This window comes from Biomphalaria glabrata, chromosome 15, assembly GCF_947242115.1.
Source record: "Biomphalaria glabrata chromosome 15, xgBioGlab47.1, whole genome shotgun sequence".
NCBI lineage: Eukaryota > Metazoa > Mollusca > Gastropoda > Planorbidae > Biomphalaria > Biomphalaria glabrata.
In genome coordinates, this window is record NC_074725.1 from 21,152,579 (window position 1) to 21,172,364 (window position 19,786).

General features: G+C 36.2%; 1 protein-coding gene and 1 non-coding gene across 4 annotated transcripts in view; one reads left to right on the forward strand and one right to left on the reverse strand.

The window, feature by feature from the left end:
• Positions 1-4,999: 4,999 nt before the first annotated feature.
• On the reverse strand, positions 5,000-5,073 carry Trnat-agu (transfer RNA threonine (anticodon AGU)). Its single transcript has one exon. It is a non-coding gene; the product is annotated as a tRNA-Thr (tRNA).
• A 225-nt stretch (positions 5,074-5,298) lies between these two features.
• The window catches only part of LOC106071675 (angiomotin-like), a 35,400-nt gene continuing 20,912 nt past the window's right edge, over positions 5,299-19,786 (forward strand). The window contains exons 1-2 of one of the 3 annotated variants that reach the window (XM_056012469.1): positions 14,628-14,736; positions 14,915-15,115. In XM_056012469.1, the coding sequence (XP_055868444.1) occupies positions 15,091-15,115 (25 nt within the window). In that variant the 5' untranslated portion in view covers positions 14,628-14,736; positions 14,915-15,090. The other 2 variants (XM_056012470.1, XM_056012468.1) reach the window with 2 other exon arrangements.

The following is a 19,786-nucleotide window of genomic DNA, read 5'->3' on the forward strand; positions in this document are numbered from 1 at the left end:
TTTGCTGTTATTATTCATTGTTTTGAGGTCATTAGGAGATGCTGCCGCACCGGACAGCAAATACCCTAGCTACGCCACTGAATAAGTTATTCTATAGAAGGACCTTCTCTTGATCTAGACTGGCAGAATTTATAATAAAAATATGTAAAGAGAGGACTAAGATGCGAACAGTGATGCTTCTTCTTTCAAACTGTTCAGTGTGAAGAATATAAACATAAAAAAAAATACTTCTAATATTTACAAAATGCAAGTGCATTATTATATGCTAGGAGGGTATGCTTTGTTTCAATCTTTGCTTTACCGGCCTTTCATTTGAAGGATGAAAACAAATTTGGGCGGCTTAAAATTCGAAGTTGGAAATTAGGGCTTTCTACTGGAGGATGCCAAAATTATGAGATATTATTGTAATACTAGCTATCCCACTAAATATACAAGGGCCAAAAAAAAATGGCGTTGTTGGGGGAAAGGGGCGTTCCATTAAAATTAGCGTATGCTGGGGCATTATAATGCAGGCACTACACTACAGAACACTACAGCTGCTGGGCTTAAGAAATGCTTGTGCATACTCCGTAATAATAGCTGTTTTCTTGCAGTTGGATTGAAGAATGTTAGAGGCAAAACATAAAGAGGACTAATAGAACGTGAGTGCTGGTAAATCGTGTTAGCTCTGGGGGGAGCGTTTCACAGCGAGCCGTTTTATTACAATTGAAGGCTATGTGGGACACTGGGACTGGACACCTTTTTTTTTATATTGATTAATCAAATTACTCCAAACGTTATATGCATAATCCCTATGAATAACCATTTTAAAAAATGTGGTTAAAATTGTTTTCTTTTAATGGTTGTCATGGCAAAAGCCGCCATATTTGATTTTTGTTTATCGTTTTTAAATCGCTAAGGCTCTAAAACTATTTAAGCTATTGCCAAACAAAAATATACAATGTGTAAATCAATCATAGCAGAAAATTTTCTATAATTTAGTTTCTAAATATAGTAAAAAAAAAATTAAAAACTTTTTTTTTTCATTTTTCAAGCATTTTATTGCAATTTAGACAAAATATTAATTCAGACTTAGAAAATTTATTATAGAAGTTGTTGTACATGGTATAAATAATAAGCTGGATAATTTTGATTGATGTCTATGCAGAATTAGTGAAGGAGTAGTAAAACATGTGAATAAAAATAGTATTTTGAGAAAATAACAAAAAATGAAGAAAATTTGAAATCAAACTTTTCCTCAATTTTGTTTACAAAAATATTAATGCAATTTTTTTTATTAGCATGTAGAGAATAAACAGATGAAGTTTCCATATAATATCTTGAAAAATAATGATGTTATATGAAGGAAATAAATACATTTAATTTTATTAAAAAACGTCAAAAATGGTCCGAAGACCTAAATATAACAAAATTTTATTTAAAAGGCGATATACACATATACCAATTATTTCAACTGCAGCGTAGCACGTGTATCAGTTCTGCTTATGGGCTTTTAGAATACAGGGACAGCCGTTTCATTAGAAGATAAAATGGCCAAAAAGAGTCTTATTGGGGAAGGGGCATTTCATTTGAAAATATTGTGTAAATATAGGGGGGGGGGGGCAGAGTATAGTGCAGAGATATGGAAGGCTTCAACAGAAGTGCCTAAGAAGTGTTTGTGCATACTGTAATAACTTAAGGGAGGCTACTCAACGAGACATATGTGTTTATTTACAAGAGGACATGATAAACACATAGGACATCCGCCTTGAGCACAGCATCTTCATCTCGGCTCTAGACCTGGGCGAAATCGTTCTCTTTCTCATGTAAACGTCCTTCCTAGTCTGGTTTCTAGAAGTGCGCACCTTCTGAACTAGCATGGATGGCGGTGCGCATGGCAGAGTTATAAACAATACTATATAATAGGGGGTTGCGGGTCCTTTGTTTGTATGATTTAAAAGATAGAAGAAAGGACATAGAATTTATGGGACAGACAATTGTGTTGGGTGAAGGAGGGTTGTAATTCGTGCCGTTTAATTGATGGGTTAAAGAATTTCTAGGCAAAATATAAAACCAACTATTTTAACCGAGTAGCACGGGTATCAGCTAGTGACTAGTCTATTATATTACTTAATTATATTGTTACCCAAGTTCTCAAAGTGGTCAATATAGACCCCAAGGGGTATACCTAGATTCCAAGGGGTCTACAGTGTGAAAAAATTAATTAGGGGTCTGTAAGATGTAAATGGGGGTCTACGACTTTAATTTTGATTCCCTATTAATAGTATTATCTCATACACTTTCATATAGGCTTATGATTTGTAATTTAGGTAAGCCTTTAAATTCTAATCCTGTTATTCAAATGGTAAAGTGATTAAACATGCCGATGTGCATTTAATGCAACAAAGTTGTATGTATTAATGACATTAAAAGTTTAAAACCATCTTAGCAAGAGGATCAATTGATAGGATGTCACACTGATAAATAGATAAAAATTTGAAATATATTCGAACACTCAAAGATTATGAAACAAATATGGAGGCGCAGTGGCTGAGCGATAAAGCTTTTGACTTCCGAACCGGGGGTGTCGGGTTCGAAGACTGGGTGAAGACTGGGATTTTTTATTTCGTGATCTTTGGGCGCCTCTAATAGGTACCTGACATTAGTTAGGGGGGAAAAAAGGCGATTGGTCGTTGTGCTGGCCAGATGACACCCTCGTTAACCGTGCATCATCTGCCCGAGAGACCACAGGGTCTAAAACTTTACTTTACTTTTTTTTATGAAACAAATATGTTAATTAATCAAAGTCCTATTTCCGTTTTATTGCATTTTGTTTTAAAATTGGATCTTAAGGCAACTAAGAATTCTGACATGGTCTCAAAAAGTGAAATAAAATCTTGTCCAACTTAAGCCTTTCGACGACCTTCGTACTTCAGTTTAAATGAGCAGTAGATGAACGTTCTCGTTTTTTTTTTTCTTTACAAACTCGAGCAAATAATAGCATATTCAACGCAATGCTTTCCTTTCGGCTAACTGCATTAAAAGCAAATTAAAGAGATTCATGCAGCCTACCTCAGAATTTTAGTAGCTATATGTATTGCTAGCATACAAATCCACGGTAGCGCCTAACCATGGAAGGTGCTCCATCAGATACTAATGATTTGATACATGAGGCTGCTTTGCCTTCAAAGTAGTCCTTCAAACCATTAATAAGGCTTGTCTTCGAATTCGAAGATTAGTGAGAAATGCAGTATTTCCCGTGGCTGCGCAGCCCCAGCTGTGACCTACATATTTTGCCACACTCAGGGCAAGCATAACCATTCTCCGCAGGTGGTCGATTTAGATTTTCTTTTCGCCGTCTGCGTCTGTCCTCGGCAGCGGAATTTCTTTTGGTCTCAAATGTGTATCCCGCGGCCTTTGTGAGTGACCTCCAGCTGTCTCGTTTTGAGGCCGCATGCAACCAGGTGCTCTCTTCTATGTCAGTTAAGGCAAGTTGACGCCAAAGCTGGTCTTTGAAGCGTTTCCGTGGGGCGCCTGTATTACGTCGACCACCTTTTAGCTCACCAAAAAAGACTGCCTACGGCATACGTTCGTCTTCCATACGGGATACATGCCCTGCCCAGCGTAACTGTCGGACCATAAGAAGTCCCGCTATACTGTCCATACCAGCGTTCGCAAGGAGATTGCTGTTTGCAGTGCGGTCTTGCCAACGTATGTCCATAATGGAGCGCAAGCATCTTTGGTGAAAGCGCTTAAGTAGTCTTAGTTGCTTTCTGTATAGTGTCCATGTCTCTTATCCATATAGAAGGGTTGAGAGAACCACCGCCTGGTAGACATTGATTTTTGTAGGCAGGTGGAGCGATTTATTCCGCCAAACTCTCACCTGAAGGTGTCCAAAAGAGCTACTGGCCCTGGCCAGACGGTTATTAACTTCCATTGAAAGTGAGGCGTCATTTGATACTATACTACCCAGAAATGTGAAGTGGTCTACCACATTAAGGGGCTGTCCGTTTACGGTGATCCTTGTGGCTGAGTATGTTTTATTGGGTGACTTCTGGAACATGACTTTTGTTTTCCCGAGGTTTATAGATAAATCGAAAGAGGCGGCAGCGTATGCAAATTCGTTGACCGAGTTCTAGAGATCGTGTTCATTGTGAGCTAGCAAGGGGGAAATCATCGGCATAGAGAAGCTTCACTATGACCATCTCCGTTGTTTTTTAATGGGATAGTAGACGTCAAAGATTGAACACATTGCCGTCCGAACAAAACCATGAAATATTTTTTAAAATACAGACGCTACCGGTCATGCATCTAGTCATGCATGTTAACCAATGACTTAAATTCTGCCAAGTCATTGATTTACTTGGCTGGCTCAAGCAACCCATTACGCTAGGGAAGAAAGAGCATTTGTACATTTTTTTCCTAGCATATGAAACCAGGAATGTGTCTTTTTCTTTGTGTCTTTCTGAGCATTTTATTAGGTTTTGTTTTTGTATTTGAAGATTATGATTCACTGTTTTATGTATAGACCTAATTGCTACTTTCCTTTTAGGCCTAAGTCTTCTATCCTAAAGGTTTTCTAAATTTATTGATTTTACTAAAGGTGTTACTCTAGTCAAATGTGACTATTCGCCTTAAATTAATTGTCAAAGTTTTCGAAATAGCAGTTTTATCCTGTTTTCATTCTTTTAAAAATTGAATACGGTAAAAATTCACCCAGAGGATATCCCTTTCTTTCTCTCTCCTCACTTTCCACATCCCCCAAGTTTTTCCCAACTGGTCAATATAAGTGATAGGATCATATCATCTTAGAGTATTTAGCAGGCTAAAGGCATCTAAAGAATAGAATAGATCTGTTGCAAATTTGATAACATGACTGATTCAAACTAATTAATACAATTACATTTTATGTAAGTTTTTTTTTTTATACATATTCTTTTCTACAAATTAATGTATTTTTTTTTTTTTAATATAAATTAAATTGTACCGAAATTTAAAACAAAAAAAGTTACTGGCTAGGAGGCTCCAGGGGGAGTCGAACCCTCGACCTCCTGTTTACTAGACAGGCGCTCTAACCAACTGAGCTATGGAGCCAGTGACTAACCTGATTGAATGTTTTTAGATAATATTAAAGTTGTTTCTATATCATAAATTATATTGCTTTATCTAGCATTAAAACTAACTTAAACAAAACATTTTATATATCTGAACATTTCAACTTATTTTGTACAAGAGCTATTTCGTAAAAGCGCTTCCTTATCATTTCCGAGCACTGTTTTTTAAAATTCCTGAGGTCACTGGAATTCACCTTGATGACGTCATGCTCAGAGGGAAATTCTTGGCATTTTAATGCGGCCATTTTTGACCTCTCAGATCTCATAGATCTAGATCTACTCTTTGGCGCTGTATTGTTTATTGTTCTGTACTTTGTGGAGTTAAATTAGACTTACGCTGGTGGTCTTGATAAATTTGATAGATCGTTATTGTCACAGGGTAAGCGTAATTCAAGGATCTAGCCTTAGTATCCAGATCTAGAATATAAATATAATATTAATAATATAATAAATAGAGTTACAAAAGTACAATCTAGTTTAAAAATTAAAGTTTATGGGGGTCTAGATCTAGATCTAGTTATTAGTTAAATATATCTGCATTGGTCCATTGCTATTCGGACAGCTAGGAGACGGTTCAGTAGAGTAGTCGACCTATATAATACTAGGTAACTAGGCATAGGCCGAAATTTCAAACTTTGACTTTGACAGCATTATTTGACAATGGTTCGACATAGTCTAAGTCTAGAAAAGAAAATAATGCAAAATGAAGTATCATATTAGTTTATTATTAGTATCAAAATCTGGCTAGAAACTAGATCTACTCTACTAAGTCGACTAAGACTAAACTAGATCTAGATCTAGAAGAAGAATCGGGGATGACTACTTATATAAATATTATATGGTCACTGTCATTTAATTCAGACAAATTTGACCCACATTAAAGTCATTATATTTTATTCCGGACACCATAATGATAATTTATTTCAGATAGAGTCTAGTCTCTATAGACACTACTAGATCTAGATTTACTAGATCTATAGATCTAGTTTATACTATTATTTACTATAGTATAGGTCTAGTAGTCATCCATAAACTCAGATTTTAATTTTATATTAACATCATTAACTAAATTTTAAGCTCCCCAGGCATAGCCCCTCACATGAAAATGATGAAATCATTAAGATGTTTTTAAATTATGCATCATTGATTAAATACGAACACAAAAAATAGAAATATGAACACAATTATTCTTGACTTAGATCTAGATCTAGGTCACTGGGATACTGACTTCTACACTGAAATTTAGACTTATTTTATGTTTGCTTGATTAGATGTGTGTTGAATGTTTGTATATTTCTTATTAATACAGATGATCTTTTGTAGTATAGTACAGGTTCTAGGATAACCATTCTTGCCTAAATAGATGAATCCTCTAATATATTCTCTCTATTTAAATCTAGATCTATCTCTAGTAGGTCTAGATCTAGGCATTTAATTTCATCCAATGTATCAAGCTCACTCCAAACATTTGCCCATTTATTGTCTCTAAAAAACAGCAACAAACAAACAAATTAAATATAAATATGATATAAATAAGATCATTAACATATATCATTGATGTTTAGTAAAAAAAACTGGCTGTTTGAAATAAATTTTTATAAGAAAATCGTAATTTTTTTTTTGTATGGAATCAAACAACTTGGCTTATGAATCAAATAAATCAGCTCCAAAAACAGAATAAATGTTGGCTGGCTCATTAGCATAGACTTAGCCAATCAAAAAATATAATCTTAACCCTAGAAAGAGGTAATAAGTCATCCTGGTAACATAGGAAAAACAACCTGACTTACAAATTTGAAATTTTTTTTCTTACATAAAAAGACAGCTAAATGGAAGGAAATTGGGTCAGAATCATTGGAAAATATAGACAGGCACATTATACAGTGTGCTAGTTTCATATTAAATATCAAAATAAATATGTAATGACCACAAAAACAGTGAGTTGTACGGATAAATGTAATGTCCGGAATAAATAAACTACTCTAGATCTAGTTATCTATTTTGTTTCATGACAGAAGATCTGTGAAAAATGCAAAATTAGAGACTTGCAATGCTGCTATGCAGAATCATCAAATAATGAAATCTAATAGATTATTTTATAGATCTACGATAAATCTATCTCATTATTATATATAATATATATATATATCAATTGCCCTGCATTTTGCGGAATATTTAATTTTTAATGTAAAAAAACACTCAATGGGGGCCTGGGGAGATTTTCTAATTCTCCTCTCTCCACCCTAGCTACGCCACTGATAGTTTGAACAATTACTTTTGTTTGCATGGCATCTTATCAGGCTTCATTGAAAGTATTTTGATGACACTGCAGTTAGTTAAAATATCTAGTCTAGTACTACATCTGCTGTGATTTCAGTGTTTACAAGATGACTAGTTATCTAAGTTGTTAAACAACTTAAAAAGATGCACAGCTTTATGAATAAAAAATATATAGAATTGTGAAGTTAAAATCTTAAATATGTTCCGTTCTAGAAACAAATTAAACCACTACAGAACTCAAATCTTAGCTTAAATACTTAATTAATTATTTTTTTATTTTTTTTTTCAAATCCCTCCCCTCTATTAGCCTAGAATTATTATATCAAATTTGAGTGTTTGTTTGACCAAGATTTTTTATAACTTAAAGGTAATTTTATTTGATCATTCATTGGATCAATTTACCAGGCATATCTTATGGGGGCTATTATATCTAGCTAGCTATCTACATAGTTAGCTAAATATGTATAAATATATAATAAATGTATAAATATGTACAAAAATATATTATACATAGAGAGAGATGAGGGATGATAGATAGATCTATACATATATATGTAATAATGTATATATACTAGTTTTTTTTTTTTTTTTGTTCACAGGATTTTAATGTTAAATAAAAAAATAAATACTTTTTTTTTAAAAGCAAATCCAATATTTTATAAAGGAAAGAACCTTACATTTACTTTCATAGTGCTCAATGCTTCAAGATTTGTCTCTCTATTCTATTTGTAAAAATTAATTAAGTTAATTGATTCATGATTGTCTTTAACAATGACTAACTGCACAAAGTTTCAACTTGATTCAAGAATGGGAAGTGGGAGAAATCAAGTTCTGTACCAGACAGAGTCAGTTGATATTAAGCTTTGTAAAACTCAAAACCAACATGCATGAGGTGTATTCTTTTGAATGATAGCATATTAAACACACTGCTGGTATGCTTACCCATAAAAATATGAGTCATCCATTCCTTGCCTCTCCCCCCCCCCCTCTTTTTTTTTATATTCATAAACATTGCTATGACTTCTTTACCTGTGGTTCTGCAACATTTTTAGGTTAATGCAGAATAGGTTTCATGTTTCCCTTGTTTCTATAGCTACCACAATAATGCTGCTTTTCTGTGTTGCATGATACATATTTTCAGTTGGTTCTGGTGACATAGAGTAGTTACAGTCAAGGGACTGATCTGTATATATATATATATTTAAATGTAAAAAAAAAAATTACAACTTGAAAAGAAATATTTGAAGAAAAATTTTTTTTTTATAGTCTCTGATATATATGCTGTAAGAGGGGTGGTCTGGCTGAGTGATAAAGCACTTAGCTTCTGAACCAAGAGGTCCCGGGTTCAAATCTCTGTGAAGACTTTGGTTTTGAATTTTTTGTGTTTTTTAGTCCACACAACTTTGATGGGTAACTGACTTTAGTTGGGGAAGGTAAAGGTGGTTGGTATAATGATGGCCACATAACTACCTCGTTGACCATCTGCCATAGAAACTGATTACCTTTATGTCCTCTGCAGTAAAGATCGCAAGGTCTGAAGGGTACATTTGACTTACTGTATACTTTAAAACTTTTCTGTATCTCAAATCATCAGTCCCCATAGATTGCAATGTCTTAAAGAGGTTTCTTTACTTATCTTTTATTATACACATGTATACTGTAATCAGTTATTGGTCTGTGTGCTTGATGTAACATCTTGTTGTATGACTGATTATCTGACATTGTTTCACGCACATATACTGTTGTGCAAGGTCATGTTGATATCTTGATTTATATACTATAGTGTCTTATGTTGTCTATTATTGTTTTTGTCTAACAATCAGTTTGCTGTTGTCTGTCATTATTAAATTTTGTTTAATACGGCAATGAACTTGGCTCATCAATAAGTTAAGTTGGCCTCCTTCAGTCGTAGAACGACTATGGTTCATCTCGCACACTTCCTCAGGTGGATGTGGAGCCCTATTTTGGAGAGGCACTGCCGTCCACAAATATCGCAGGTTAAGGTGTCTTTCGCTTCGTTGGTAGAGGAGCTTGCCATTTTTTTCGCATTGTCCGTTTTTCTTCCAAAGCTGAGTCTCATGTTCTTTCTCTGTCCATAGCTTTATTGGTCACTGTCTCTCTCCATCTGGTGCGGTCTAGTGCTATGTCTTCCCAACGGTCAGTATTGATGTTCACTGATTTGAGGTCCCGTTTTATTACATATATGTAACGGAGGTGGGGGCGACCAGTTTTTCTTGAGCCAGTCGCGAGTTGTCCGTAGAGGCTCATCTATAATTGATCAAAAAGTGTTGTATTTTCCCCCATAGATTTCTCAAGATTTCTTGTTATGTTTGTAACGTATGTTGGGAAAGGGGGAGGGGTATATGTTTACTAGGTCTCTTATATGTATACTGTCATGTCTACGTGTGCGTGTAATTATGCTTTCACACAATTGAGTTTTTTTTTTTTAATTTTAATTACTTTTAAACGTGTTGGCGTAAAAGAAAAACGTAATCACGCCATTATGTATGGTCTGTGTTAGTGTAAGGATGTTTTGCTGTTAATGTTGGTAAGGAAAAAGAACTCCAGGACACCGTCCGTAAAAGTATATTTATGAGACTTGTTCCCCTTTTCTTGAAAATGTCCAGTTACACCGAAAAGAAGCATGCTCATTATTTTTGTATGTTAATTATTTGATTTCGTTATTATTATTATTATTGCGTCACGCACAAACAAAGACATTGCTATCACACTTGATGTTCGTGGTCAACCATTTGATATCTCTAAGACAACACGTAAAGAATGCTATCACATAGTGTAGTGTGGAGAAACGTAGAGCAATAATGTAGGCCATCCTCTCCGTGGAACGATGTGAATATAGGCGGCCGTTACCTTCTCTTAGGAGAAATCACATCGTAGGCTCAAAAAGGTATGACTTCTCTGTCAATTGTGCAAGTAGACATTCCAATGCGAGTACTTTTAAGTTGGCTTTTTACAAAAGTGCAAAATGTCATCCCCAATGGGATATTGTGGGTCCCAATTCTTCTTCTAGCCAGCTTTTGGCTGCTGAGCTGTAAGCTCTTTCGCAGACTGTGCCATGAAAAAAAAAGAGCCATGGGCCCAAACAAATGAAACGCCCACGTATTGTTACATCACTGGATGTGGGCCTCTAATCCAGACCAATCGTTATAGAAGGGCTCCACACTGACCTACTACGTCGCAACATATTGCCAGTGGAGACCAATAGCTCGTTGCCACGTCGTACAGACCTGTGAAGTGGCTATGAGCTATTGGTCTCAACTGCCCACAGGTTGTGAAATTCGAGGTCAGTGTTCAGGCCTTCTATGACGATTGGTCGTGGGCCCGGGTTCATTGAACCCCTTCACGCCATCGATGCTACGCCACAGAGTAACGTGTTTAAAATTCTACACTGTTGGACTAGTCCTGTATCAATGCTATATATTTATCGTGTGTGTGCGCAAGTTGGACCATCTATTGCTTAAGAGCTATGTAAAAGCAAGTTCTCTCTCCACTTCCACGGACTCGGCTCTCTACAATGACAGACGAGAATACAGAGGTCCATCTATTTAAAAGTGTGAGACTCGCCGTCTTGACGTGTTTTTTTTTTTTTTTTTTTTTGTTTCATGATGCTTGCTCATAGGGACCGGCGCAATCAGTGTAATTTAATTTTTTTTTTTTGGGGGGGGGGGGGGGGGAGACAACGGTGGACTTCAGCCCTGAAATACATTATCACTTTGATGTGTGTGTGTGTGTGTGTAGAAGAGTGTTCATGGTTTAACGTAAAGACGAAAAAATTAACAATAATTTGTTGGTTAAAAAAAAAAATCAAAATCATATCGTGTTGCAATAACGTCCTAGCAGAGGCTTGCCGGCATGGCTTGCTATGTGATAACACGTAGAACAGCTTGTCATTTTTCTTAGCAACAAGTGACGCGTTAGAGTACGTGCCTCTGTCTCTCCGCGCAGTCTTGTCACATTAAATTCGTATGTAATTACTCATCTGGCAATTATGAAGCGCAATCGGTGACATGAATATATATTTTTTTAAGCGCTTAAGAATGAACACGTGACAGATACGCCTTCGTGACGATTATCCACGAATGAGAACACACTAATCATGTCATGTAAAGCCGTGCTGTTCAAAAAATGAAATCATGGTATTTAACTTGTGTACTAATAGCTTTTTACAAAGCTTATGGCAACTCTGCCTGTCTGTATGGTCAAAAATTGGTACACGTCATTTCTCACACACCCAATCTCGGATTAAGTTGAAATTTTGGAAAATTATTTGACAACAGAAGAATCAATATAAGAAAAATATTAACCAATTAGTTAATCAACTATTGGCGATTAATTATTTTGTTTGGTATCTTGAACAGGGGAAAGAAATCTTGACAGATGTGGTGGTATAAGTTGAATTAGTCCCTTTCAGGACTCTTTAAGTCCTGAGTGAACATATTTTTAATGCGTTTAAATAAAAACGGTCCTGGTCAAAAGTTTGTACTCGTCATTTCTCCCACACCCATTCTCGGATCAAGTGGAAACTTTGCACAATTATTCATTGGCATATGCAAGACACGAATCAATGATAATAACAATAAAACAATTAGTAAATTAATTACTAATTATGTATTATTTTGTTTGATACCAACAAGGGAAATTAATCCCTGGGTATTCACAGATATGACTAAATATGTAACGTTTGGTCTCCTTGGATAATTGTACACTTTATTTCTCCTACACCCATTCTCGGATCAAATTGAACATTAAAAACAATTAACGAACGAAACATGGATCCATCAAAAATTAACCAATTATTCAATTAATTATTGGTCATTTATTACTTCTACATTATTGAGAGATACCCTTACATAAGCGTTGCTTTTTAAAAAAAAAAACAAGATCTTTTTGAAATATTTTGATTGTTTTTCGTTTTGAAAGCAACCACTGAATATATGCCAGTGAGTGACTATCTCGCTATCCACTGTGTGCGTGGGTGGGTGAGGAAAAGGATACTTGCCACATACGTTCCCTAAATGTTAAAATATCGTCACTATGACATTACGTATGTATGTCAGGAGATGTTGCCAGTGTCGCATTGCCCCAGGTCTGTGCGTAGCCGTATAATTAATGGAGAAAGCGGGATGTCTGTCTTGTCTTTTTTTTTATAAACCTGCTTTGCGTTTTCTTTTTTTTCTTTTTTTTTTTCTGAGCTATCATTGGGTCAGTTTCAGCATAGGTTGCTCAGGTGTACGCTCTACACTTCAGTCGCTATGCCTGGTATGTCAGGTTTATAGCTGCCTACGAAATCGCCATGGGTTCATTCATCTCTCTCGCTCCTTTCTCTCTCTCTCTCTCTCGTCTCTCTCACTCCCCTCTCTCTTTTTTCACCGTCACCCAGACTTAAGCTTTGAAGAGCAGTCTTTTGTGTTGCTTTTCCTAAAAAGAAGTCATACACTTGTGAGTCTATTACTTTTGCATCGTCACTTTTACCCGCCAAACCATTAATTTAAAATACACGTTTTTTTTTTTTTATTAGGTCTAATATTTATTCGGTCTATCCATATTAAATTTTACATACATCTGTCTTAAGATTAGAGAAATCTTGTCGATCAGTAGAGGTGAGCGTCAGACGTGATAAGACAGTACCCTCTTCCCTTTTGTTTTTCGTCTAATTCATATTTTAATAAAAAAAAAAAAAATCCCACCTCTGACATCATAGAGTTGAGTAAAAAAAAGGGGGGGGGGGAGTTGCGCTGTAACTCCAGCCAGCTAATCCAACTAACCCTTTTAGTGGTCGAGAGGCTAAGTGCGCTTGAACTTGGCTTGTCTTGGGGGCTCGAGGTTCGACACCCGACTCGGGCAGAGATGTGTTTACTGAGCGCCTGAAGGCAGCACGGAAGAACCTTCTCCTAGATACCCCCTCCCCCCACTGGTCCACAACTGAGATTGGACTAAAGCGCTCTGAGCATGCTATAAGTATGAAAGTAGAGCTATATAAAAGCCATAATTTATCTAATTTTTTATTTATAACCTTTACATAAATCTCGATAAAGCCTGAAAACTTTTTTTTTTTAAAACAAATTAGACTTTGACTTTTATTTACAACTATTTAAAACTTTGTCCGGGAGGTGCGGTTGACTACGAAGATCTGATTTGTGAAATTGTGACCCTATAACATTTACATAAGATTTTTTTTACTAATTATTAAATTTTTACTACCTTTACTATTTTAACTGTGAATAGACCTTGTTTATTTAATGATTTAACTGTATGGAATTTAGCTCTTGTAAAGGAGAGTAATCCTTGAAGAATTACGGGCACGACATGGCCTAAATTGTGCCGATGTGCCAAATACTCTAACTCAAATGAAGTAAACGTAACTCAATTCCAATCACTTCAAACTGGCTGCTTTCCACTTTCCAATAAACACATCATGTTCTGTTTCTCGTCTCTTATAGCAACAGTCTTCCATCAGCCGATCAACCTCCCCCCCCCCTTTTTTTTTTTCATCCACTCATCTGCATCAATTCTACTCCGAAGGTTACGTCAGAATGTTTGTTTTACATAAAAAGGGATGTTCCTTCAGAATTGAAGATAGTTTATATTCCTAATCTAAACCTCCCGCAGGACGACCGCGGATGGGAGCGGGCAGGGTTTGAATCCTCGACCGTCGATAAATCCGAACGACAGTCCAGCGCGCAAACCGCACGACCAGGCAGCCATTTATTAGCCAATACGACCTCACACTCGATAACACAGCGAAACAAACAGATAAATACATATATACTGCTACCGTCTCCCTCTCCGTCTGTTCAATGATTAGTTGGAACGTATCATTGAGATAATTCACACTAAGAGTAATGTAAGGATACGTGTTTAGCTGATTAATCTCTTTGTTTTGATACTTTAAAGGAACGTCGGTATATAAGAGGTCGGCTAAAAAAACAACAACAACATATGGGTTTTGTTTTACGGAAGGAAATATATCATTCTGCTGAAATAAATCTATAATGAAAAAGAAAAAAGGTTGTGTTGAGATACTTAAAAGAAAAATGTATGCAGTACCGCCATTTGTGCGAATGGACGTTCAGTGTGGAGGCCACGTGACGTTGGTTTGTTGGAGCGAGGTTGGCCTGTATGCGAAGAATGTCACACTAAAGAGTCCCGACCGGCCTGAAGGACAATGCAGACTTTTTTTTTTTTTTTTTTTTAGCCTGAATTTCATACCTTGAAAACTATCTGGCCTGAATAACGCGCGTGTGTGTGTGTGTGTGCTTGCGCGTGTGTGTGCCTCTGTGGAACAACTTATTTTAATCAAGCGAGACCCGCGTTTAAGATAGTGGCATTCCTGAATGACGAGGTATTCAGGTTACTTAGATCTACATCCTTAACCGCGGCTAGACCGTTGTTGTTTTTTGTATTTATTTTGTTGTGCTTTGTGGATACATTTCTAACCTGATGTCTTCACGGTGAACTTGAATTTCTTATATTTTGTATATTTGAATTAAATAATGAATCGTGTTATTTTAAATCTCTAGGAGTATAAAAGTACTTCGACTTACAAGCAGGTGGAAGGATCTGTATCAAAACAAAATCGTTTTGATATCTCCGATGTGCTGGTAGTTGTGTGTGATACAGGGGGACACTTTTGTACCGACAGATTTTTTTACAAAGGATTTCTATCATTTCGGAATTTATTATGATACATTAAAACATGTTGCTGATACAGTTGTCAGATGGTGAGAATTTCTTTTTAACATTTATCTTGCAGACCAACACCATTTCCCCTTTTTTTTTTTTTTTTTTGCCTCAGTTATAGATTCTAGGTATTTCTATAAAGTATTATAAGTGTGAAACCTATCATTTGTAAACGTAGGCATAGGTCTAAATCTAGTTTAAATATAATATCTTTCATTTGAAAAAGTAGATGTAATTTGAATATAAGACCTATCATTTTAGAATGATAAAGTTATAGCACATATTATTTTAAAATGTAGATTTAGGTATGTAAAAATATACATATTTTTAGCTTGCTTGATTGTAAAATTACATTGCTCAAGTATAGGTATATGATAAATATATATCAGTCGTATTTTTGAAATTCACCATAGTCAGTTAGTATTGTCTCATCAGTGATCAGATTTGAAAGCAGTTAAGTACAAATCTGATATTCTGAACATGCACTCAATAAAACAAAAAATGCATGTAATGACATTTTTAACAAACATTTTTTGGGTCAATTTGATCTAAAACTGTGTTGAAATTGTGCGTAACTTTTCTTAGTAGTGTTGAATTGCTTGTACATATTATATGTTGGGTGGAATCTTGTGCTGGATTTATATGTTGGGTGGAATCATGTGCTGAATTTATATGTTGGGTGGAATCATGTGCTGAATTTATATGTTGGGTGGAATCATGTGCTGGATTTATATGTTGGATGGAATCATGTGCTGAATTTATATGTTGGGTGGAATCATGTGCTGGATTTATATGTTGGGTGGAATCATGAGCTGGAGGATTTATATGTTGGGTGGAATCATGAGCTGAATTTATATGTTGGGTGGAATCATGTGCTGAATTTATATGTTGGGTGGAATCATGTGCTGGATTTATATGTTGGGTGGAATCATGTGCTGAATTTATATGTTGGGTGGAATCATGTGCTGAATTTATATGTTGGGTGGAATCATGAGCTGGAGGATTTATATGTTGGGTGGAATCATGAGCTGAATTTATATGTTGGGTGGAATCATGTGCTGAATTTATATGTTGGGTGGAATCATGAGCTGAATTTAAATGTTGGGTGGAATCATGAGCTGGAGGATTTATATGTTGGGTGGAATCATGAGCTGGAGGATTTATATGTTGGGTGGAATCATGTGATGTGTTGTTTTTTTCTCTTCATTTTTCTTTGTTCAAAACATCACCCTTTTTTTTAGTTGGGGGGAGGGGGGTAAAAAATAAGGAATTTTTACAGTCTGGAATAGTGAAATGCCAACTAACTTGATTACTAAAAAAAACCATCTAGGCCCCTAAACATCTATGTATCATAGCAAACATTTTTTTTTATTAATAAAGTGATTTATTAAACTTGACCTTTCTTATTTACTACAAAAGAAAAAAAAAAAACCAACCTTAACACTTTTAGAACCTCTCCTCATCTGAATCATAAAGAACATTAAAATCTTTGCCCCTCTCTGGGAGTCAGGATGACATACCGGTATTTGGTTGAGGAAAAAAAAGGGGGGGGGGGAAGAGAATTCAGTGTTATTTGTTAGCCTGCTTACCTAAATACCAGGAGAACGCGTTTCGGTGTAAACAACAGGCAACTATTTGAAGCTAAATGTCGGATTTCAAACAATAACCTTTGACTTGCGTTCACGCCTGCTATCTCCATCAGCACCTGACGTAAAGACAGAAATAGAGGTCGTCACTTTGATGGATTTTTTTGGAGTATTATTTTTTTAAAAAAGGATATCTATTTTTAGTGTATATGGGTTACCACCAGAAAAACAAACAATCGATGCTGTTATGTGAGGGTCTACAATTCTTTACAGTAGGGTCTACCACATCTCACCTTGTTACACTGGCCGCGTGTTAACGAAGGTGTCCTGGTAGCCAGCACAACGACCTAACGCCTTAACATTAGCTGTGGGCACGACATGACCTTAATTGTCCCAAAGCTCCAAAAATATCAAATATCAACATAATCTATCTGTAATCATTCCATTTTGTTGGACTGATCTTTACAGGGGGGACTAAAACATTTTGGCATAATCTAATTGTCTGGTAGGCCTACATTCTTTATGATTTTGTTTTTGTATAGTGTCCAAGAGATTCAGAAATAATTTAACGATTTGTGCTTTTATTTTATATATATTACTGTGTCTTCGAATGTAGCAGTTGAAATGAGTTTAATATTTTGAACACCGTTGAAGTGTTTGTTAGATAATTCAAATGGTACTCTAGAAATGACTTTAAGTAATAAGGAGTATTATGAATGGGATTGCTACACACAGTCGAATTTTAATTGATGCTGGCACACACTTTATAATGTCTCTTCAACTTTTTACGCATTTGTAGTTTAAATAAAATTGTAGGGATAATTCTGTGTGTCTGCTTTGAATGGACAAGTTAGTTTAGGGGGGGGGGGTGTACATTGTCAACAAATGAAACAACCAGAGCTGCATACAAAAAAAATGTTAGCCATCTGGGCAGTACTTATCTTTTTCTACGGAATTTGACTTCTCCAGAGACGATCTTTTCCCTTTGCAACTTCGTGTGTGGACATTAGCAGGCCTATTTACGTCAATGTCAGTAACATTAACCCGAATCTTAGCATGCAGTCACACGACTTCTGTCAGTCAGCTGTAATGAGATATAGCATGCAGTCACATGACTTCTGTCAGTCAGCTGTAATGAGATATAGCATGCAGTCACATGACTTCTGTCAGTCAGCTGTAATGAGATATAGCATGCAGTCACACGACTTCTGTCAGTCAGCTGTAATGAGATATAGCATGCAGTCACATGACTTCTGTCAGTCAGCTGTAATGAGATATAGCATGCAGTCACATGACTTCTGTCAGTCAGCTGTAATGAGATATAGCATGCAGTCACACGACTTCTGTCAGTCAGCTGTAATGAGATATAGCATGCCAAACACATCAGGGGGGGGGGGGGGGTGGCAGGAGGGTACATAAATATTTGGGGTGATATTTAGATAGCTGCCATCCTGTTTTTTTTTTTTAACGCAATATTTTGGACTTTTCGGACCCTTAAAAAGGTCGAGTTGATTTCAGACTGTCATAACAGCGACACCCATTTGTATTTCGTTATTTGCTGATTTCAGTCTTGTCTTTATCCTGCTAATAGAAGTCTATCCGTTTACAGCGGGGACTTGCAGTGGAAGTTTACAAAAAAATGTTTCATTTTCTGCTACAAAAGTCTGTTATTGATAAGAATGGTCTCTTGACTAGCCACCTCGTTGTCACTAAAAATTTCTGACTTTTTGTGTGACGTACAAAAAAAATTGTCACATTAAAAAAACAACTATTTTTATGTTTTTCGAGACAAACAGTTTGAATACAATTGAAATCACCGAAATGTCTATTATAAAAAAATATATAAAATGTCTGGAAGCAGTATGGTAACTTTTGTCCAAAGTGTCATAATACAATTCTGCTACTAATATTGTTATTATTACACCGTTGGGTGCTGATCCAGTGCACTAGATTTGAGAATCCTCTCGTACAGATATCGTCTTACGCCCGATAGCTTTATGTAAAACCTTGCTCCATTAGGTTCTTGTGTTTCCTTCCGACTGAACCCAAACATGCCTGGAATGTCTTGTCAATAGGGCTCCTCGCCTTCAATCGACTTGTACAAATCAATGGTGTTTATTTTGACAGAATGTCGTCCCTCTTTCTTATTTCACTGTTCGTCAATTTTATTGGGTCACATTCCAATGTTGCCATACTCTACTCTGCTTTTGTCTGTCACAGAACGTGAATCGGTAGGACAGATTCATTTCAGGAAGAAGAAAAAAATCAGTCGAACTGAAAGGAATTTTCTTCAATAAACTAAGGTCCTTAATTGAAATAAAATTTTGTGTTCGTTGGGCAAGTCTAATCGTTAGACATTCTTGTTGACCAGGGAATTCTGGTAGTCTGTTGTAAAGACATTGTCGTGTTGATACCCCACTTTTAGTGCTGTAACGGTATTCAAAAAGGAAAACAAGTTTAGTTTTAGTTTGAACATTTGATAACCTCTACATATTTCGGTATTTTCCGTTATCAGAGTTAATAAAAAAGAAGCAGTATGGTATGCGCCTAAAATCGAATTGATTTAAACTGAACAGAATTTCTTGCGAAAATGCCTTGAGGGGCATAACATTTTTGTCTTTATTGGTGCCTGGCGATGTGTCAGTGACAGAATAGTCACCTTTTCCCCGCCCCCTTTCCCACCCTTTCGAGACGATGCTAGATTAGAGCCAGGCATCTATGGCTCGCCTTTTTTAAGAACGAGGTGCAAATGATAATTTCACAGTCTACTATAAGGGGAACAAATAAACGACCAAGGAATACCGCGAACAGGTTTGGAAATGTGGCAGATGCCCACTTTGGCTTAGTCTCATCATCCCGACCCTTCAGCGCTGAATACTTGAGTCCTTGGATATTCACGTATTTAACAGACATGCCGTTAACGTGAGATCCGATGTTTAGGCCTCTCTTGATGGACGGCTCCAGTGAGTCCTAGGCCACCGATAAATTCGGCTAGCCCTCAGATGTAGGGGAGGAGGGGGTTTATCTTGAAAACTGATTACTGGATGCTGTGATGTGTGCAAGAATGCGTGTGTGCTCGCGTGGGAAGGGTTCTCACTTTGATCTTATCTCCATGGCTTGAACATG